At 40.1% G+C, this 20905-nt stretch overlaps 1 protein-coding gene across 1 annotated transcript in view; it reads left to right on the top strand.

The window, feature by feature from the left end:
• Positions 1 to 15692, top strand: part of TMEM117 (transmembrane protein 117) — a 675006-nt gene extending 659314 nt beyond the window's left edge. The window contains exon 8 of the mRNA XM_086399828.1: positions 15427 to 15692. Within this exon, the coding sequence (XP_086255954.1) occupies positions 15427 to 15596 (170 nt within the window). The 3' untranslated portion in view covers positions 15597 to 15692. The remainder of the gene's footprint in view (positions 1 to 15426) is intronic.
• Positions 15693 to 20905: the final 5213 nt, after the last annotated feature.

Here is a 20905-nt window from a genome sequence, read left to right as displayed (position 1 = left end):
CAGTCTTACTCAAATGGTTTCTGGTAATGGCACTTTAAATTGCATGAATGCTTTTAAATCTGGGACAAGCTATGTGACTTTGGGCAAATCACTTTCCCCCTGTCTCAGTTTATCTATCTTAAAAGACACTGGGGGAAAGGGAGAAGCAGAAAGTTAATACCTGTTCTGTACAACAACCAGGTTTGTTCTAACAATTAACTGTGTTAAAGCAAACAAACAAACATAAAACCAAAATCTTATGTACATGATTTGCTCAATGGTACTATAGAATGATAGAGGGATTCTTAAACTGAGTGTGCATTGGAATTACTTGCAGTACTTACTTCAAATGAGGTCTTGCAAGAGATTCTGATTCAGTAATTCTGGGATGGAGCCCAGAAATCACCATTTGGAAAAACTACTCAGACAATTCTGATGTAAGTGGTTCAGACCCACATGTGCAGAAATATTCAGAGCAACATAAGTGTGGCACCCATGTTGCCTTCCCCACTCTGTTGATTATTGGCACATGGCCATGGAAAATGGTGCTCAATGGTCCCCAGCCTCAGTTTCATCACATGAACATCTGGAATTAAATGGATCTTACTTGAAAGAGCAGCACTAAGAAATGAAATGGATATTCTTTTTGAGATGCAAACCATTCTGTAAATGATTGTTAGTGGAAATTTATGTCATTGCACCTGCAAAAAGGAGTTTAGCAGGAATAGGTGGATAAATGGTTAAAGTGATACAGCTCTGGAAAGGTTGGTGAGAAAAAGGCAGAAAAAGAACATAGGTGACATTCTTCTTGGAAAGGTAAGAGTAAGTAGTGACACAATGAACTAAAGTCTGGTTCTCCTCAAATCTGTTTACTTCCAACAGTGTTCATTTTAATAACATTCCAGGACTATTCCTATTTCTGTATAGGAGTCATGACTTAACAGTGATGCATCTTTCATGATAAGCAGCATAAAAAGTATAGTTTTTGCTCCATTGTAAGTTTCCACTAGTATATTCTGCCTTAAGTTTAAGAGTAACAATAGCCATATACTCACTAGGATAAATCAGTTATGATCAAGTGCCAAAAATGTCTTCCAGCTCTGATTAAATCAACCCTCCATTATTCCTATCTCTGAAGTGAAGTGAAGTTAAAGTCGCTCAGTCGTGTCTGACTCTTTGTGACCCCATGGACTATGTAGTCCATGGAATTCTCTAGGCCAGAATACTAGAGTGGGTAGCCTTTCCCTTCTCCAGGGGATCTTCCCAACCCAGGGATAGAACTCAGGTGTCCCACATTGCAGGAGGATTCTTTACTAGCTGAGCCACAAGAGAAGTCCATCCCTATCTCTAACAATCACCAAGATTAAGTAAGTTAAAATTTATAATACATTTGGCAGATATTTAAAATCAAAAACACAATCACTCTAACCTTGTATCTGTTGCCATGTGGAGACTGTTCAGATTTCTCTGTTAAATCACTACCACCCAGCTTTGCAGGTGATGAAAGCTTTCTTCCAATTACTTAGCTAGCCTTAGCATTTATTGAACACATTCAAGGATCGAAAGCTCTATGGAATTGAACTTGGCAGGAAAGGGTGGTTATAGATATATTCATAGCACCCTCAGTAAGGCCTTATAGAACCACAAGATCTAACCTTAAGAAGTTCTGCAAAACTGTCGATTATGGCTTGTAAACTGTGTATCTAAATAAGAAAAGCTGAAACTCCAGTACTTTGGCCACCTCATGCGAAGAGTTGACTCATTGGAAAAGACTCTGATGCTGGGAGGGATTGGGGGCAGGAGAAGAAGGGGACGACAGAGGATGAGATGGCTGGATGGCATCACTGACTCGATGGACATGAGTCTGAGTGAACTCTGAGAGTTGGTGATGGACAGGGAGGCCTGGCGTGCTGAGATTCATGGGGTCGCAAAGAGTCGGACACGACTGAGCGACTGAACTGACTGAACTGAAATAAGAAAAACATGTATTTCACTGTCAGGAGGATACAAAACTTGACTGAGTCTCTTCCTGGACTTGTTCATCTCACTGAGGTTAGAAACAGGCTGTTGATTTTTCTCCCTCCACACAGCCTGATGAGGAAAACTAGCAGAGGTACCTCAGTAAGAATCAGGCTAAGGTTATTGTCTATAAAAATGAGATGCTGGAAAAGTTTTAACAACATGTAGCACTAATTAGTGAGCACCACTCAGAACACAAAGCAAGTTTCCATTATATGAAACATTTAAAAGTTTGTGTCCCAAATCTTGTCTCAGGTTACTCTGTCATTAAGTACAGTGCTGGACTAGCACACCAACTATTTATTAATAGTACTTCCTTCTCTGCAAATAATGACACCTTGGAGACATTCTTTCAGAAAATCACTGAATAAAGTTGGATCATTTTTTAGGGGTACTGATCTATAACTCATTAGAAGAAAACAGTATCATGATGCAGAGAAAAAATGAATTGTATATAAAGCCACTGTTAGTTCTAAAATTGTCATATTAAAAATTCAGTCATTTTCTTTCTCTATACCAAAATCAGGAAACCAAGTCTTGTGTTTGAAAGTGAATGTTAGTCACTCAATCGTGTCCTACTCTTTGTGACCCCATGGACTGTAGCCCATCAGGCTGCTCTGTCCATGGGACTCCATAGCCAAGAATACTGGACTGGATTGCCATTTCCTTTCCCAGGGGATCTTCCCAAACCAAGGATCGAACCTGCATCTTCTGTGTCTTCTGAATTGGCAGGCAGAGTCTTTACTGTCTGAGCCACTAGAGAAGCCCTTGTGCTTATTGAGGAGTAATTAACACTGTGAAAGGACCCAATGCTTGGTAACTGGCACATGGTAGGAAATCAATCAATAGTTCTGCACTCTAGAAATAAATTATTTTTTGCCTTTGATTCGTCAAATTACCATATTTATAGTAATAGATCTGTTGACAGCTTGCACAAACAGGTAAATGTTATTAATTGGAATTAATTTAACAGGTCATAGTCAGTTGAATGGATCAAACAACTTCTAAAGGATGATGACGACCAGTGTTCAAACTCCAGGAGAGAAATCACAAAGTAGACTCAGTTTCTCTCATGACCAAGTCATTGGATTGCCCTGAAAAAGTGCTTATTGTGTTATAAATTGGAAATTATGCTTTATGTGAGCCTACACAGTATATAAAAGTGTTTTTACAGATAATTTTTACAAACATTTACAATTTTTTCCCCAAGAACCATTAGCCTGCAAATAAGTGTATTTAACCCATTAATTGCCCAAACTTCTTTAGCCTTCTTAATCATAAATGAGACATTAAAGTGAAGTGAGCTCTGGTTTCAGATTGCTGTGATTAATCCTTAATCCAGGATTAAGCTTACTAGCTGTAACACTTTATAATGTTCATTTCAGCTAACTATGCCTCAGTTTCACCATCTGTAAAGTGGGCCTAATGAGAACACCATTGACAGGATCAATTATTTGCACTAGTTCATTAACTTAATAATGTGGACTTCTCAGGTGGCATTAGTGGTAAAGAACCCACCTGCCGATGCAGGAGACATGAGAGATGTGGGTTTGATCCCTCAGTCAGGAAGACCTCCTGGAGAAGGGAGTGGCAACTCATTACAGAATTCTTGCCTAGAGAATCCCATGGACAGAGGAGCCTGGCAGGCTACGGTCCATAGGGTCATAGAGTCGGACATGACTGAAGCTGCTTAGCACAATCGCATTCATGCTCAAAGTCTCTAAAAAGGAGAACAAAGCATTTATAAATGTTATTATGGTTATTCATGGTGATGGTGGTTTATTTGCTAAGTCGTGTCTGAATCTTGCGATCCCATGCACTGTAGCCCACTAGGCTCCTTTGCCCATGGAATTCTGCAGGCAAGAATACTGGAGTGGGTAGCCCTTCTCTTCTCCAGGGGAACTTCCAGACCCAAGGATCAAACTTGAGTCTCCTGTGTTGTAGGTGGTCTTCTGCATTGCAAGTGGGTGTTTTACCACTAAGATAGTTATACATGATTTATTTTAATACAGAAATAACTTGTTTCTCACATGAGCATATTTATAGTTGAAATAAATTGAGGGAAGGCAAGTCAAAATGTATATATGAATACATGATCCATAACTTGATTTTGATCAGTTCCATCTTTTGGTTTTAATTTTACTAGACTCGAAGTCTGAGAGACTTATTTTGAAAAAAAAAAAAACACATGTATTTTTTAAGATATCTTTATTATATTTCAGAATGATCAACCCATAGCTATATAGGGATTTGTGTGGGATCATTTGGGTTAACTTTTTGCCAATTTCCTGAGCTTATAAAGAGTGGCTTTTGCTCTTCTGGGTCATAAGTTCCCAATTCCCTTTAGAGTTAATGGTGCATCCAAGTGCTCAGTAGTCACCTTAATTCCTCCTCTTCCTCATATTCCACCTCTAATCCATTAACCCTGATACTTTTGTATTTCTGCTTCATCTATTAATACTTCCTTCTCTCTCCAGAGCTACCATCTTACTCCAAGCTGATAATATCTCTTTATCTCCAGTCATATTCACCTTCTATATTCTTTAGATATTCAGGGTTTTTGTATTTGCTGTTCCTGTATCTGGAATAATTTCTATTTGAACATCTCACAGGCTTGTCACTTTCTCGGCTATGCTACGGGCTGAATTGCACCTCTTTAAAATTCATATATTGAAATCCTAGTTCTGAGTGTGATGGATTTGGACACAAGGCCTTTGAAAGGCAATTAGATTCAAATAAGATCGTGAGAGTGGTGCCCTCATGATTGGTTTAGTGCCCTTATTAAAATAAGCCACCAGAGAATTTGCTCTCTCTCTTTTCCCACCACGTGTTGCTATTGTTTGTTGTTTCTGTTGTTAAGTCACGTCTGACTTTTTTGTGACCTCATGGACTGTAGCCTGCCAGGCCAGGCTCCTCTATCTATAGGATTTCCCAGGCAAGAAGATTGGAGAGTGTTGCGATTTCCTACTCCAGGGATCTTCCTGACCCACAAATTGAACCTGTGCTTCCTGCATTGGCAGGCAGATTCTTTACCACTGAGCTGCCTGGGAAGCCCCTCCCTACTATGTGAGGCTATAGCCAAAAAGCAGCCATCTGCAAGCCAGGAACAGAGCTCCCATGTGAAACTGACCATGCTTGCACTCTGATCTCAGATCTCCTGCCTCCAGAATCATGAAGAAATAAATTCCTGTTATACCATCCAGTCCATGGTATTTTGTTATGACAGCTCAAGATGACTAAAACAATTTTCTATATAGCATATATCACAATCTAGATTTATCATGTTTATTTGTTCAGCAGATCAACCCTGAATATTCATTGGAGGGACTGATGCTGAAGCTGAAGCTCCAATAATTTGGCCACCTGATGCAAAGAGCTGACTCATTGGAAAAGACCCTGATGCTGGGAAAGGTTGAGGGCAGAAGGAGAAGGGGGCGACAGAGAATGAGATGGTTGGATGGCATCACTGACTCAATGGACATGAATTTGAGCAAACTCTGGGAGATAGTGAAGGACAAAGAAGCCTAGAGTGTTATAGTCCCTATGGTAACAAAGAGTTGGACACAACTTAGCAACTGAAAAACGTAAAGGCCAGAGCTTTGTCGTCTTATTCACTGCTCTACCCAGTAGCTAGAATATTGATGGACACACACATAGTAGATACTAGAGAACAGTCTTTGAATAAATGAGCAAAGATGTGCAGATAAGACACTTTTCCAGATGTGACATCTTTCCTTCAAGGAACATTACTTGTGGGGTGAAATACCAAAGTTTCAGTGAAAATTTCGTTTATAACCGACTGAGTTACAGATTATACTCCATTCCATTTCTAGGCAAAGAGGAAACACACCTCAGACAACTAGTTGCATACTAAAACTGTCCTAAAGTGTAGAATCTACACGTGAGTCTCAATACTCTGTGGCTAGGATATTATTCTTAGAGCAGGGAGGCCCAATTTGGCAGTGTAAGTCTTTTCATTTCCCTCTGGAATCCAGACTTGACTAAATACTTCTGGAAGACTAATGAAAATAGGTATAACATCAGTTTACTTGCTTTGGGAACTGAGAGTAAAGTCCTTGGGGAAAAATGTTAAACCAAAGGAATAGAAGACTGAGGTTCATAGTTTAGACAAAGGAAAAGCTAGTGACAAAAGGGAAGAGCCACTTGGGGTTGGATATAAAGTGTCTAACCCCTTCCTAAGGACAAAGGAAAGGAGAACATGTCAAAAATCCAAAGGCACCTTGAAGAGCTATTTCTTTTTTTTTTTTTTTTTCATTTGTAAGTTTTTTTTTTTAATTTTATTTTATTTTTAAACTTTACATAATTGTATTAGTTTTGCCAAACATCAAAATGAGTCTGCCACAGGTATACATGTGTTCCCCATCCTGAACCCTCCTCCCTCCTCCCTCCCCATACCATCCCTCTGGGTCGTCCCAGTGCACTAGCCCCAAGCATCCAGTATCGTGCATCGAACCTGGACTGGCAACTCGTTTCTTACATGATATTTTACATGTTTCAATGTCATTCTCCCAAATCTTCCCACCCTCTCCCTCTCCCACAGAGTCCATAAGACTGTTCTATACATCAGTGTCTCTTTTGCTGTCTCGTACACCGGGTTATTGTTACCATCTTTCTAAATTCCATATATATGCGTTAGTATACTGTATTTATGTTTTTCGTTCTGGCTTACTTCACTCTGTATAATAGGCTCCAGTTTCATCCACCTCATTAGAACTGATTCAAATGTATTCTTTTTAATGGCTGAGTAATACTCCATTGTGTATATGTACCACGGCTTTCTTATCCTTTCATCTGCTGATGGACATCTAGGTTGCTTCCATGTCCTGGCTATTATAAACAGTGCTGCGATGAACATTGGGGTACACGTGTCTCTTTCCCTTCTGGTTTCCTCAGTGTGTATGCCCAGCAGTGGGATTGGTGGATCATAAGGCAGTTCTATTTCCAGTTTTTTAAGGAATCTCCACACTGTTCTCCATAGTGGCTGTACTAGTTTGCATTCCCACCAACAGTGTAAGAGAGTTCCCTTTTCTCCACACCCTCTCCAGCATTTATTATTTGTAGACTTTTGGATTGCAGCCATTCTGACTGGCGTGAAATGATACCTCATAGTGGTTTTGATTTGCATTTCTCTGATAATGAGTGATGTTGAGCATCTTTTCATGTGTTTGTTAGCCATCTGTATGTCTTCTTTGGAGAAATGTCTATTTAGTTCTTTGGCCCATTTTTTGATTGGGTCGTTTATTTTTCTGGAGTTGAGCTGTAGGAGTTGCTTGTATATTTTTGAGATTAGTTGTTTGTCAGTTGCTTCATTTGCTATTATTTTCTCCCATTCTGAAGGCTGTCTTTTCACCTTGCTAATAGTTTCCTTTGATGTGCAGAAGCTTTTAAGTTTAATTAGGTCCCATTTGTTTATTTTTGCTTTTATTTCCAATATTCTGGGAGGTGGGTCATAGAGGATCCTGCTGTGATGTATGTCAGAGAGTGTTTTGCCTATGTTCTCCTCTAGGAGTTTTATAGTTTCTGGTCTTACGTTTAGATCTTTAATCCATTTTGAGTTTATTTTTGTGTATGGTGTTAGAAAGTGTTCTAGTTTCATTCTTTTACAAGTGGTTGACCAGATTTCCCAGCACCACTTGTTAAAGAGATTGTCTTTAATCCATTGTATATTCTTGCCTCCTTTGTCAAAGATAAGGTGTCCATATGTGCGTGGATTTATCTCTGGGCTTTCTATTTTATTCCATTGATCAATATTTCTGTCTTTGTGCCAGTACCATACTGTCTTGATAACTGTGGCTTTGTAGTAGAGCCTGAAGTCAGGTAGGTTGATTCCTCCAGTTCCATTCTTCTTTCTCAAGATAGCTTTGGCTATTCGAGGTTTTTTGTATTTCCATACAAATTGTGAAACTATTTGTTCTAGCTCTGTGAAGAATACTGTTGGTAGCTTGATAGGGATTGCGTTGAATCTATAAATTGCTTTGGGTAGTATACTCATTTTCACTATACTGATTCTTCCAATCCATGAACATGGTATATTTCTCCATCTATTAGTGTCCTCTTTGATTTCTTTCACCAGTGTTTTATAGTTTTCTATATATAGGTCTTTAGTTTCTTTAGGTAGATATATTCCTATTTTATTATTTCCGTTGCAATGGTGAATGGAATTGTTTCCTTAATTTCTCTTTCTGTTTTCTCATTATTAGTGTATAGGAATGCAAGGGATTTCTGTGTGTTGATTTTATATCCTGCAACTTTACTATAGTCATTGATTATTTCTAGTAATTTTCTGGTGGAATCTTTAGGGTTTTCTATGTAGAGGATCATGTCGTCTGCAAATAGTGAGAGTTTTACTTCTTCTTTTCCAATTTGGATTCCTTTTATTTCTTTTTCTGCTCGGATTGCTGTGGCCAAAACTTCCAAAACTATGTTGAATAGTAATGGTGAAAGTGGGCACCCTTGTCTCGTTCCTGACTTTAGAGGAAATGCTTTCAATTTTTCACCATTGAGGATAATGTTTGCTGTGGGTTTGTCATGTATAGCTTTTATTATGTTGAGGTATGTTCCTTCTATTCCTGCTTTCTGGAGAGTTTTTATCATAAATGGATGTTGAATTTTGTCAAAGGCTTTCTCTGCATCTATTGAGATAATCATATGGTTTTTATTTTTTCAATTTGTTAATGTGGTGTATTACATTGATTGATTTGCGGATATTGAAGAATCCTTGCATCCCTGGGATAAAGCCCACTTGGTCATGGTGTATGATCTTTTTAATGTGTTGTTGGATTCTGATTGCTAGAATTTTGTGAAGGATTTTTGCATTTATGTTCATCAGTGATATTGGCCTGTAGTTTTCTTTTTTTGTGGGATCTTTGTCAGGTTTTGGTATTAGGGTGATGGTGGCCTCATAGAATGAGTTTGGAAGTTTACCTTCCTCTGCAATTTTTTGGAAGAGTTTGAGCAGGATAGGTGTTAGCTCTTCTCTAAATTTTTGGTAGAAATCAGCTGTGAAGCCGTCTGGACCTGGGCTTTTGTTTGCTGGAAGATTTTTGATTACAGTTTCAATTTCCGTGCTTGTGATGGGTCTGTTAAGATTTTCTATTTCTTCCTGGTCGAGTTTTGGAAAGTTGTACTTTTCTAAGAATTTGTCCATTTCTTCCAAGTTGTCCATTTTATTGGCATATAATTGTTGATAGTAGTCTCTTATGATCCTTTGTATTTCTGTGTTGTCTGTTGTGATCTCTCCATTTTCGTTTCTAATTTTGTTGATTTGATTTTTCTCCCTTTGTTTCTTGATGAGTCTGGCTAATGGTTTGTCAATTTTATTTATCCTTTCAAAGAACCAGCTTTTGGTTTTGTTGATTTTTGCTATGGTCTCTTTTGTTTCTTTTGCATTTATTTCTGCCCTAATTTTTAAGATTTCTTTCCTTCTACTAACGCTGGGGTTCTTCATGTCTTCCTTTTCTAGTTGCTTTAGGTGTAGAGTTAGGTTATTTATTTGACTTTTTTCTTGTTTCTTGAGGTGTGCGTGTATTGCTATGAACTTCCCCCTTAGGACTGCTTTTACTGTGTCCCACAGGTTTTGGGTTGTTGTGTTTTCATTTTCATTCGTTTCTATGCAAATTTTGATTTCTTTTTTGATTTCTTCTGTGATTTGTTGGTTATTCAGCAGCGTGTTGTTCAGCCTCCATATGTTGGAATTTTAAATAGTTTTTCTCCTGTAATTGAGATCTAATCTTACTGCATTGTGGTCAGAAAAAATGCTTGGGATGATTTCTATTTTTTTGAATTCACCAAGGCTAGCTTTATGGCCCAGGATGTGATCTATCCTGGAGAAGGTTCCATGTGCGCTTGAGAAAAAGGTGAAATTCATTGTTTTGGGATGAAATGTCCTATAGATATCAATTAGGTCTAACTGGTCTATTGTATCGTTTAAAGTTTGTGTTTCCTTGTTAATTTTCTGTTTAGTTGATCTATCCATAGGTGTAAGTGGGGTATTAAAGTCTCCCACTATTATTGTGTTATTGTTAATTTCTCCTTTCATACTTGTTAGCATTTGTCTTACGTACTGTGGTGCTCCCGTATTGGGTGCATATATATTTATAATTGTTATATCTTCTTCTTGGATTGATCCTTTGATCATTATGTAGTGACCTTCTTTGTCTCTTTTCACAGCCTTTGTCTTAAAGTCTATTTTATCTGATATGAGTATTGCTACTCCTGCTTTCTTTTGGTCCCTATTTGCATGGAAAATCTTTTTCCAGCCCTTCACTTTCAGTCTGTATGTGTCCCCTGTTTTGAGGTGGGTCTCTTGTAGACAACATATGTAGGGGTCTTGTTTTTGTATCCATTCAGCCAGTCTTTGTCTTTTGGTTGGGGCATTCAACCCATTTACGTTTAAGGTAATTACTAATAAGTATGATCCCATTGCCATTTACTTTATTGTTTTGGGTTCGAGTTTATACACTGTTTTGTGTTTCCTGTCTAGAGAATATCCTTTAGTATTTGTTGGAGAGCTGGTTTGGTGGTGCAGAATTCTCTCAGCTTTTGCTTGTCTGAAAAGCTTTTGATTTCTCCTTCATACTTGAATGAGATCCTTGCTGGGTACAATAATCTGGGCTGTAGGTTATTTTCTTTCATCATTTTAAGTATGTCTTGCCATTCCCTCCTGGCTTGAAGAGTTTCTATTGAAAGATCAGCTGTTATCCTTGTGGGAATTCCCTTGTGTGTTATTTGTTGTTTTTCCCTTGCTGCTTTTAATATTTGTTCTTTGTGTTTGATCTTTGTTAATTTGATTAATATGTGTCTTGGGGTGTTTCTCCTTGGGTTTATCCTGATTGGGACTCTCTGGGTTTCTTGGACTTGGGTGATTATTTCCTTCCCCATTTTAGGGAAGTTTTCCACTATTACCTCCTCAAGTATTTTCTCATGGTCTTTCTTTTTGTCTTCTTCTTCTGGAACCCCTATGATTCGAATGTTGTAGCATTTAATATTGTCCTGGAGGTCTCTGAGATTGTCCTCATTTCTTTTAATTCGTTTTTCTTTTATCCTCTCTGATTCATTTATTCCTACCATTCTATCTTCTAATTCACTAATCCTATCTTCTGCCTCTGTTATTCTACTATTTGTTGCCTCCAGAATGTTTTTAATTTCATTTATTGCATTATTCATTATATATTGACTCTTTTTTATTTCTTCTAGGTCCTTGTTAAACCTTTCTTGCATCTTCTCAATCCTTGTCTCCAGGCTATTCATCTGTGATTCCATTTTAGTTTCAAGATTTTGGATCAATTTCACTATCATTATTCAGAATTCTTTATCAGGTAGATTCCCTATCTCTTCCTCTTTTGTTTGGTTTGGTGGGCATTTATCCTGTTCCTTTATCTGCTGAGTATTCCTCTGTCTCTTCATCTTGTTTAAAGTGCTGAGTTTGGGGTGTCCTTTCTGTATTCTGGCAGTTTGTGGAGTTCTCTTTATTGTGGCATTTCCTCACTGTGTGTGGGTTTGTACAGGTGGCTTGTCAAGGTTTCCTGGTTAGGGAAGCTTGTGTCGGTGTTCTGGTGGGTGGAGCTGTATCTCTTCTCTCTGGAGTGCAATGAAATGTCCAGTAATGAGTTATGAGATGTCTATAGTTTTGGGGTGACTTTGGGCAGCCTGTATCTTGAAGCTCAGGGCTGTGTTCCTTTGTTGCTGGAGAATTTGCTTGGTATGTCTTGCCCTGGAACTTATTGGCCCTTGTGTGGTGCTTGGTTTCAGTGTTGGTATGGAGGCATTTGATGAGCTCCTGTCAATTAATGTTCCTTGGAGTCAGGAGTTCCCTGGAGTCAGGGTTTGGACTTAAGTCTCCTGCTTCCGGTTATCGGTCTTATTTTTACAGTAGTTTCAAAACTTCTCCTTCTATACAGCACCATTGATAAAACATCTACATTAAAGATGAAAAGTTTCTCTACTGTGAGGGTCACTCAGAGAGGTTCACAGGGTTACATGGAGAAGAGAAGAGGGAGGAGGGAGTTAGAGGTGACCCAAATGAGATGAGGTGAATCAATAGTGGAGAGAGTGGGCTAGCCAGTAGTCACTTCCTTATGTGCACTCCACAACTGGACCACTCAGAGATGTTCACGGAGTTATACAGAGAAGAGAAGAAGGAGGAAGGTGACAGAGGTGGCCAGAAGGATAAAAGGGGGGAATGAAAAGGAGGGAGACAGATCCAGCCAGTAATCAGTTCCCTAAGTGTTCTCCACCATCTGGAACACACAGAAATTCACAGAGTTGGGTAGAGTAGAGAGGGGTTAGGGAGGAGACACAGGCGACCTGTTGGAGAAAAAGGAGAGTCCAAAGGGAGAGAGAGCAGTCAAGCCAGTAATCTTGCTCCCTAGTGAAAAATGGGTCCTGAAGATTGGGTTCTTAAAGGTACAAAATTGGTAACAAATACATAAAAGCAAAAATTAAAAATCTAGAGCAGAGTTTGGAATTTCAAAAATACGATGTTAAAGAAAAGAAGAAGGAAAAGAAAGAGAGAAAAAACGAACAAACAAAAACAAACAAGGTCGCGAAAATTATAAAGAAAGTACAGGTACAAAATTGATAACTAATACCAAAAAGCAAAAATTAAAAATCTAGAGTAGAGTTTGGAATTTCAAAAATACAATGTTAAAAAAAAAAATAGAAGAAGAAAAATAAAGAGAGAAAACAAACAAACAAAAACAAACAATGTCACAAAAATTATAAAGAAAATACAGGTACAAAATTGATATCAAATTCCAAAAAGCATAAATTAAAAATCTAGAGTAGAGTTTGGAATTTCAGATATACAATGTTATGTAAAAGAAGAAGAGAAAGAAACAGAGAAGAAGAAAAAAAAAAAAAAAGCCACAGAAATTATATAAAAAAAAACTATAGGTACAAAATTGATAACATATACCAAAAAGCAAAAATTAAAAATCTAGAGTAGAGTTTGGAATTTCAAAAATACAATGTTAAAGAAAAGAAGAAAAAAAAAAAAAACAAGGTCAAAAAATTATAAAATATATATATATGAAGTTTGCTGAAGAAGAAAAAAATAGGGTCTTTTTTTTTTTTTTTGCAAAGTAATAGGTTATAACAGTGAAAATTAAAGGAAAAATAGAGGACTTAAATTTTTTTTTTAATTAAAAAAAAAAGAAAGAATGATCATAAAAATAATAAAAATATATCTAGGACTTTCTTGGTTTTGTTGTGGGTGTTGTGGGTTCAGTTCATTTTTGGCTAGTTCCTTGGTCAGACTTATATTTCTCAAGATCTATAGGCCCCTTCCTATGTAGTCCGTAGTAACCACAGGGTTTTGATCTATTGCCTGTAGCTTCCAAGGCGTTTCCCTCTGTTATATCTTCTGTTTGCTAGTCTCTTCAGTATCTGGTTTCCGCCCTGACACAAAGGGGACGGTGGAGGACACTTTTTTTTTTTTTTTTTAGGCTTACTTGTTCAGTCATGCTGTGGGGAGGGAGGGAGGGATGCTGCAAACAAATAACACTGGCGTGGGCTCGCAGTGCCTCAGCCACCCTGGGTCTGCCCCCGCTCACTGCGCGTGTAGCCACCCTGCCCACACTGCTCGGGCTCTAGGTTGTTCCACCGGGAAGAATCCGAGGCCGGCCCTGGGTTGCATGCACCTCCCAAGGTCCAAGCCGCTCAGGTTCAGGCACTCGGTTAGTCCTCAGAGGCGCACTCAGTTGGGCCTGCGTTTTGTGCTCTTCCCAGGTCCGAGCAGCTCAGGTGATGAGGTGTTTGGCGAGCGCCAATGCTGCGACTTATCGCCTCCCCGCCACTCGGTTATCTGGGTGTAAAACCGGCACACCTTCTCAGGCAGATGTTGACCGTCCAGACCCCCAAGAAGTTTTAGTTAGCAAAGAAGCCTGCTTACAGTTTTATAGATAATGTCTCTCTGGGGCTGCGATTGCCCCCTTCCGGCTCTGGCTGCCTGTCACCGGAGGGGGAAGGTCTGCAGCCGGCTATCTCTGTTCAGTCCTTTGTTCCGTGCGCGGGCCTGGCGGTCTTAGGTTAGGGCTGGCTTTTCGCGTGGTAGATATCCCACAGTCTGGTTTGCTAGCCCAAATTATTTCGCTCAGATAGTGCTCAGGGTATTCAGGCCAGATTCTTACTCTCAGTGATGCAGCCCGCGCCGCGCCTCCCTGCCCAGCCCCCGCTTGCTAATGGCGGATGCAGGCGTCTGCGCTGCTTCTCCACTGGGGGAGTTACCGTAGGGCTCGCAATCTGCGAGTTTTAATTGTTTATTTATTTTTCCTCCCTGTCATGTTGCCCTCTGTGCTTCCAAAGCTTGGCACAGATTCGGCAGTGAGAAGGTTTCCTGGTGTTTGGAAACTTCTCTCTTTTTAAGATTCCCTTCCCGGGACGGAACTCCGTCCCTCCCTCTTTTGTCTCTTTTTTTTGTCTTTAATATTTTTTCCTACCTCCTTTAGAAGAGTTGGGTTGCTTTTCTGGGTGCCTGATGTCCTCTGCCGGCATTCAGAAGTTGTTTTGTGGAATTTACTCGACGTTTAAATGCTCTTTTGATGAATTTGTGGGGGAGAAAGTGTTCTCCCTGTCCTACTCCTCCGCCATCTTGGCTCCTCCCTCCAAAGAGCTATTTCATTAATGTACAGTGGAACATCTGTATCTGACTGACAGCTGTTTCTCAGTGAAATACAGTAGAGACAGTGGGAGCAAAAGGCAACCCTTCTCTGTAGCCTGTGATGAGTGTGGTTTGTAGGACCATGAAGGGTGGATTTCCCATTTGTAATTTGTGCTGGAGCACAGTGCAAACCCAGCAGTTCCACTGACCAGAAGAGCAAACATCCGAAGTGGAGATACCACAGAGGAGGACATCTTGTCTTGGTGACTTTACACATCTTTGGCCTCAATGGCAGCAGTCATTTTGTCAGTGCAGAGCAGGACATGGCAGCTGAGAAACAGTCCCCAAAGACTCTTGGATCATTGCAGGTTTAATTAAGGGGACCTGTTAAGAATGGAGAATTGATTCTATTGTTGGAATTCTAATTTTTAGCTCCAGGCTATTGTAGTAGATATTGCATTTCTGGCACATAACATCAATCTTCACTGGGACTTTGGTCCTAAATCTTGGCAATACATGGCTGCTTAATAAATCAGCTCTGATATTCCATCTTACATGTTGACTACCCTAAAAATATTTATATAGTGCTTTAAAGTGTACAAAGTCAGTCCACCCAGCAACTCAGTCATAGGGGTAAACTTTGGGGTTTAGGGAAAGAATTCAGTAAGCTCAAAGGGAAGGGCCATTAACTTCATTTTAATTCCTAGTTCTTCTTAATCACACTGAGAAATTTAGTGCTTAGAGATGAAATTTTTCATGGTGCTCAGAAAATGCAAATGATCTCTCACTTGTCTCCCCCAATGTCCTAGAGTACCATTCAAGACCTCAAGAGAAGACAGAGAATTCAGTGAGATACACTAGCATCAATGGGGTGCTCTCCTCTCCCTGCCCACCCCCACCCCCTTTTCATTCAGGCCTGGCCCTGGAGCAAACTTCAACAGATCATTCTGAAGAACAAGCAGAAGAAAGCTGCAATTAGGCACAGAGGCCTTCTGTCAAAAAGAAACTATATTCAGGCTCGGGCTGTCTTATCTTGACTTTGTAAAAGTGATATAAATATAAAATGTTAAACCAACCTGACCCTTGATGTTCACATGTTACAGAGAGTATTATACAAAATATTGTTTTCATTCTCACACTAAAAAAAATTTTAAATGCACATGTTTTCACTAATTGAAAGGAGGGACTGAAAAATTATTATATATGTAATTTTACCCAAAGAAGAAAAATGTAGTATCTAAGTCCATGGTTTTCTCCAATTTTATTAGGATCTTCCATTGTACAGATGAGAAAATTAAAGATAAAAGAGATTTCATACTCAATAAGTGACAAAACCAGGCCTCTATATCCAGAATTATCTTCCTCATCTAGGAGGAAGTCAATAGGAGGGAGTCGATTTGGAGCTCCAAGCTAGCTCACAATTATAGAGTTTTTCCCTCAGACTCTTTTCCCCCAAAGGAATATGACATTAGGCACTGAGTTGCTCTCTTCTCAAATGGTCATTAATTTTTTTTTTCACCTAAGCATCAGAGCACCAACTGGCTTTTCAGTTCTACTAGTCCATCAATGTGTTCTTATTTCTATAGCAAGGGTTTCATCTTTAGTCCAATCTATGTCTAGTGCTGACATTCTGATAAGTCTAGAATACTCGGGCATGGCACTAATGGAAGTCTCTTCACAGGGTCTGGGAAGCCTCCTGGAAACATATTCATAAAAAGGGGAAAAGGAAGCAGGCATGACACACCTCCGTAAAGTCTTTGTCTTTGAAAAAGAACGAACATTTTGGGTACATAGTGGCTGTCACTCAAATACATCTCCAGCCCAGATGCATGTCTAGAGAGAGAGGAAATGATAACTAAACACTGAAAGAGCAGTTTTATATACAAATTCTGGAAGTGTTGTGTACAGGCAGCGCTGCTTGGGGACCCCTCTGACAAATTCTAACACAAGGGAAGAGACGTTCCAGCCCCTGAACTTTTATCTGCTGTGGACCAAAGTGCACTGGCAATGATGCCTGGGGAGCAATGGAAGAGTTTCCTAGAAGATTATTGTGCCCAGAGGGATCTTTGGAACCTAATGGAGAAATAACAGAGTCCCAAGGGGGCTTAATTGTCTGTGAGAACACATGCAGCAGTCCTTTGGGTTTCTTAGAACTACTTGAGGGTGAATATTGCAGGAGTTGAATCTACAAGTGGCTAAAAGACCCAATGAAATTCATTTATAATAATTCTGTTTTTAAATTATTATAAACAAGAAAGTGTGTGTGTGCTCAGTTGCCCCAGTCATGTCTGACTTTTTTTGACCCCAAGGACTGTACCCCACCAGGCTCCTCTGCCCATGAGATTCTCCAGGCAAGAATAATGGAGTGGGTTGCCATGTCCTCCTCCAGGGAATCTTCCCAACCCAGAGATAAAACTTGTCTCCTGCATTGACATGAGGGTTCTTTACCATTAGTGCCACCTGAGGAAATCTTTCCCTACTTTAACTTCCATCTTCTGAGTATTTAGATGAAGGTGGAATGGGGAAAGGATAGAATCAGGGTAGAGATCAGAAATGAGGCACTCTGTACTCTGGAAAAACTGGCAGAACAGGCCTTCAGATAGATATTTTCAGAGGAAATTTTTTTATGAACCTGGTTTCTTACATCTTCCCATACTGAGAAAAACACTAAAACCATTAACTAAGATTCCTGTTCCTCATAACTAGCAGCAACCTTTTCCTGAGATGTGAGCTTGGTTGCATGTACCCTTTTTGCCAAAATCACATATATACTCACTGTCCCCCTTACCTCTTCTGAAGTTTTTCAGAGCTTTGTAAAAGGTTGTCTCCCAGGCTATAGTAGCCAGTAATCACTGAATAAACTTGACTCGGTTTTTATGTTGTCGGTTGTTTTGTCCAACGGCCTTTAAGGAGATAACACACCCCCAAGCCATTGTGGGTTCAAAACATCAGAACCTTCCCAGATAAAATCTGAAACTGGTCCTCATACATGGCATGCAAAGAGAGTCCCAAGAAAGAGACAGACCATTCCAGATTGGGAGTTGGCAGGTTTGATAAGCAAGGTAGCTTACATATGAGACTGGCCCTGGGCAGCCAAGAGATGAATAGATTCCCACCCAGGTAACTGCCAGAATTTTAAAGGTTTATATAGAGGCCTTGATGGGATTCAGTCACATACACCATCGAGATAGTTTCAACAAGGTGTTACTCTCTAAAGTCTGCATCCTTGAAAATAGCTTCCACTGTGGGAACTGTGGGCAGAACATATCCTCTAACACACCTAGAGCCAGACATCCTGGAATGTGAAGTCAAGTGGGCCTTAGAAAGCATCACTATAAACAAAGCTAGTGGAGGTGATGGAATTCCAGTTGAGCTAGTTCAAATACTGAAAGATGATGCTGTGAAAGTGCTGCACTCGATAGGCCAGCAAATTTGGAAAACTCAGCAGTGGCCACAGGGCTGGAAAAGGTCACTTTTCATTCCGATCCTGAAGAAAGGCAATGCCAAAGAATGCTCAAACTACTGCACAATTGCACTCATCTCACACGCTAGTAAAGTAATGCTCAAAATTCTCCAAGCCAGGCTTCAGCAATACGTGAACCATGAACTTCCAGATGTTCAAGCTGGTTTTAGAAAAGGCAGAGGAACCAGAGATCAAATTGCCAACATCTGCTGGATCATGGAAAAAGCAAGAGAGTTCCAGAAAAACTATTTCTGCTTTATTGACTATGCCAAAGCCTTTGACTGTGTGGATCACAATAAACTGTGGGAAATTCTGAAAGAGATGGGAATACCAGATCATCTGACCTGTCTCTTGAGAAACCTGTATGCAGGTCAGGAAGCAACAGTTAGAACTGGACATGGAACAACAGACTGGTTCCAAATAGGAAAAGGAGTACGTCAAGGCTGTATATTGTCACCTTGCTTATTTAACTTCTGTGTAGAGTACATCATGAGAAACGCTGAGCTGGAAGAAACACAAGCTGGAATCAAGATTGCCAGGAGAAATATCAATAACCTCAGATATGCAGATGACACCACCCTTATGGCAGAAAGTGAGGAGGAACTGAAAAGCTTCTTGATGAAAGTGAAAGAGGAGAGTAAAAATGTTGGCTTAAAGCTCAACATTCAGAAAACGAAGATCATGGCATCTGGTCCCATCACTTCATGGGAAATAGATGGGAACAGTGAAAACAGTGTCAGACTTTATTTTTTTGGGCTCCAAAATCACTGCAGATGGTGACTGCAGCCATGAAATTAAAAGACGCTTACTCCTTGGAAGGAAAGTTATGACCAACCTAGATAGCATATTCAAAAGCAGAGACATTACTTTGCCAACAAAGGTCTCTCTAGTCAAGGCTATGGTTTTTCCAGTGGTCATGTATGGATGTAACAGTTGGACTGTGAAGAAAGCTGAGCACCAAAGAATTGATGCTTTGAACTTTGGTGTTGGAGAAGACTCTTTTTTTTAAATTTTATTTTATTTTTAAACTTTACAATATTGTATTAGTTTTGCCAAATATCAAAATGAATCCACCACAGGTATACTCGTGTTCCCCATCCTGAACCCTCCAGAGTCCCCTGGACTGCAAGGAGATCCAACCAGTCCATTCTGAAGGAGATCAGCCCTGGGTGTTCTTTGGAAGGACTGATGCTAAAGCTAAAACTCCAGTACTTTGGCCACCTCATGCGAAGAGTTGACTCATTGGGAAAGACTCTGATGCTGGGAGGGATTGGGGGCAGGAGGAGAAGGAGACAACAGAGGATGAGATGGCTGGGTGCCATCCCTGACTCAATGGAAATGAGTTTGAGTGAACTCCGGGAGATGGTGATGGACAGGGAGGCCTGGCGTGCTGCAATTCATGGGGTCGCAAAGAGTCGGACACAACTGAGTGACTGAACTGAACTGAACCGAACTGAACACCAGGTGATGAGATGAGGAGCCCCTGATTGCCCAGCTAGGTCCGGCCTTTCAGTCAACTGGTGATCATGTCCTCTTGACGACCTCCTTCTGCAGCCACAATCTTCTACGGTTTTTAATAAGAACATACTTTGGCCCTCTGATACAAAGAGCTGACTCATTAGAAAAAACCCTGGTGCTGGGAAAGACTGAAGGCAGGAGGAAAAGGGGACAACATTGGACGAAATGGCTGGATGACATCACTGACTCAATGGACATGAGTTTGAGCAATCTCCAGGAGATGGTGAAGGACAGGAAAGCCTGGCAAGCTGAAGTCCACGGGGTCACAAAAAGTCAGACATGACTGAGCAACTGAACAACAATTATAATATATGCAGTTGCCTGTATCCACTGCATGTCCACGCAGTTTCAGGATTCTGTGACACCTGCCAGTTTCCGAGCCCATTTCTTCTACTAGGGTTTTAGCCAATTGTAGAAATGAGAATTGAATGTAAGTATAATAATAAAGCAATAGGAAGGAACCAAATTCAAAACATTCCATCTGATTCTAATCTCAGTTCAGTTCAGTCGCTCAGTCATGTCCGACTGTCTCAGCCACTGGAGAAGCCCTCCTCTAATCTATTACCAAGTAAATCAGCCAACATATTCCCCCTACCTAATGGGAAATGATGGAATCTTAGAGTATTCTTGTATGTGTGTTATGTTAATGTGTAGTGAAGTGAAAGTTGTTCAGTTGTGTCCAACTCTTTGTGACCTCATGGACTATAGAGTCCATGGAATTCTCCAGGTCAGAATACTGGAGTGGGTAAGCCTTTCCCTTTTCCAGGGGATCTTCCCAACCCAGGGATTGAACCCAGGTCTCCTGTGTTGCAGGCAGAGTCCTTGCCAGCTAAGCTACAGGAAGCCCAAAATTCAACATGCAGAAAACGAAGATCATGGCATCCACTCCCATCACTTTATTGCAAATAGATAAGGAAACAATGAGAGACTTTATTTTGGGGGGCTTCAAAATCACTGCAGATTTTGACTGCAGCCATGAAATTAAAAGACGCTTGCCCCTTGGAAGAAAAACTATGACTAACCTAAACAGAATATTAAAAAGCAGAGACATTACTTTGCCGACAAAGGTCTGTCTAATCAAAGATATGGCTTTTCCAGTAGTTATGTATGGATGTAAGAGTTGGACTATAAATAGTGCTGAGCACCAAAGAATTGATGCTTTTGAACTGTGGTACTGGAGAAGACTCTTGAGAGTCCTTTGGACTACAAGGAAATCAAACCAGTCAATCATGAAGGAAATCAGTCCTGGGTGTTCATTGGAAGGGATGCTGAAGCTAAAGCTCCAATACTTTGGCCACCTGTTGCAA

This window comes from Bos grunniens, chromosome 5 (genome assembly GCF_055505025.1).
Source record: "Bos grunniens cultivar Pamir isolate PY7600 chromosome 5, Bosgru_T2T1.0, whole genome shotgun sequence".
Lineage (NCBI taxonomy): Eukaryota > Metazoa > Chordata > Mammalia > Artiodactyla > Bovidae > Bos > Bos grunniens.
The sequence above is the reverse complement of the archived record's forward strand: the minus strand, read 5'-3'. Positions and strand labels throughout refer to the sequence as shown.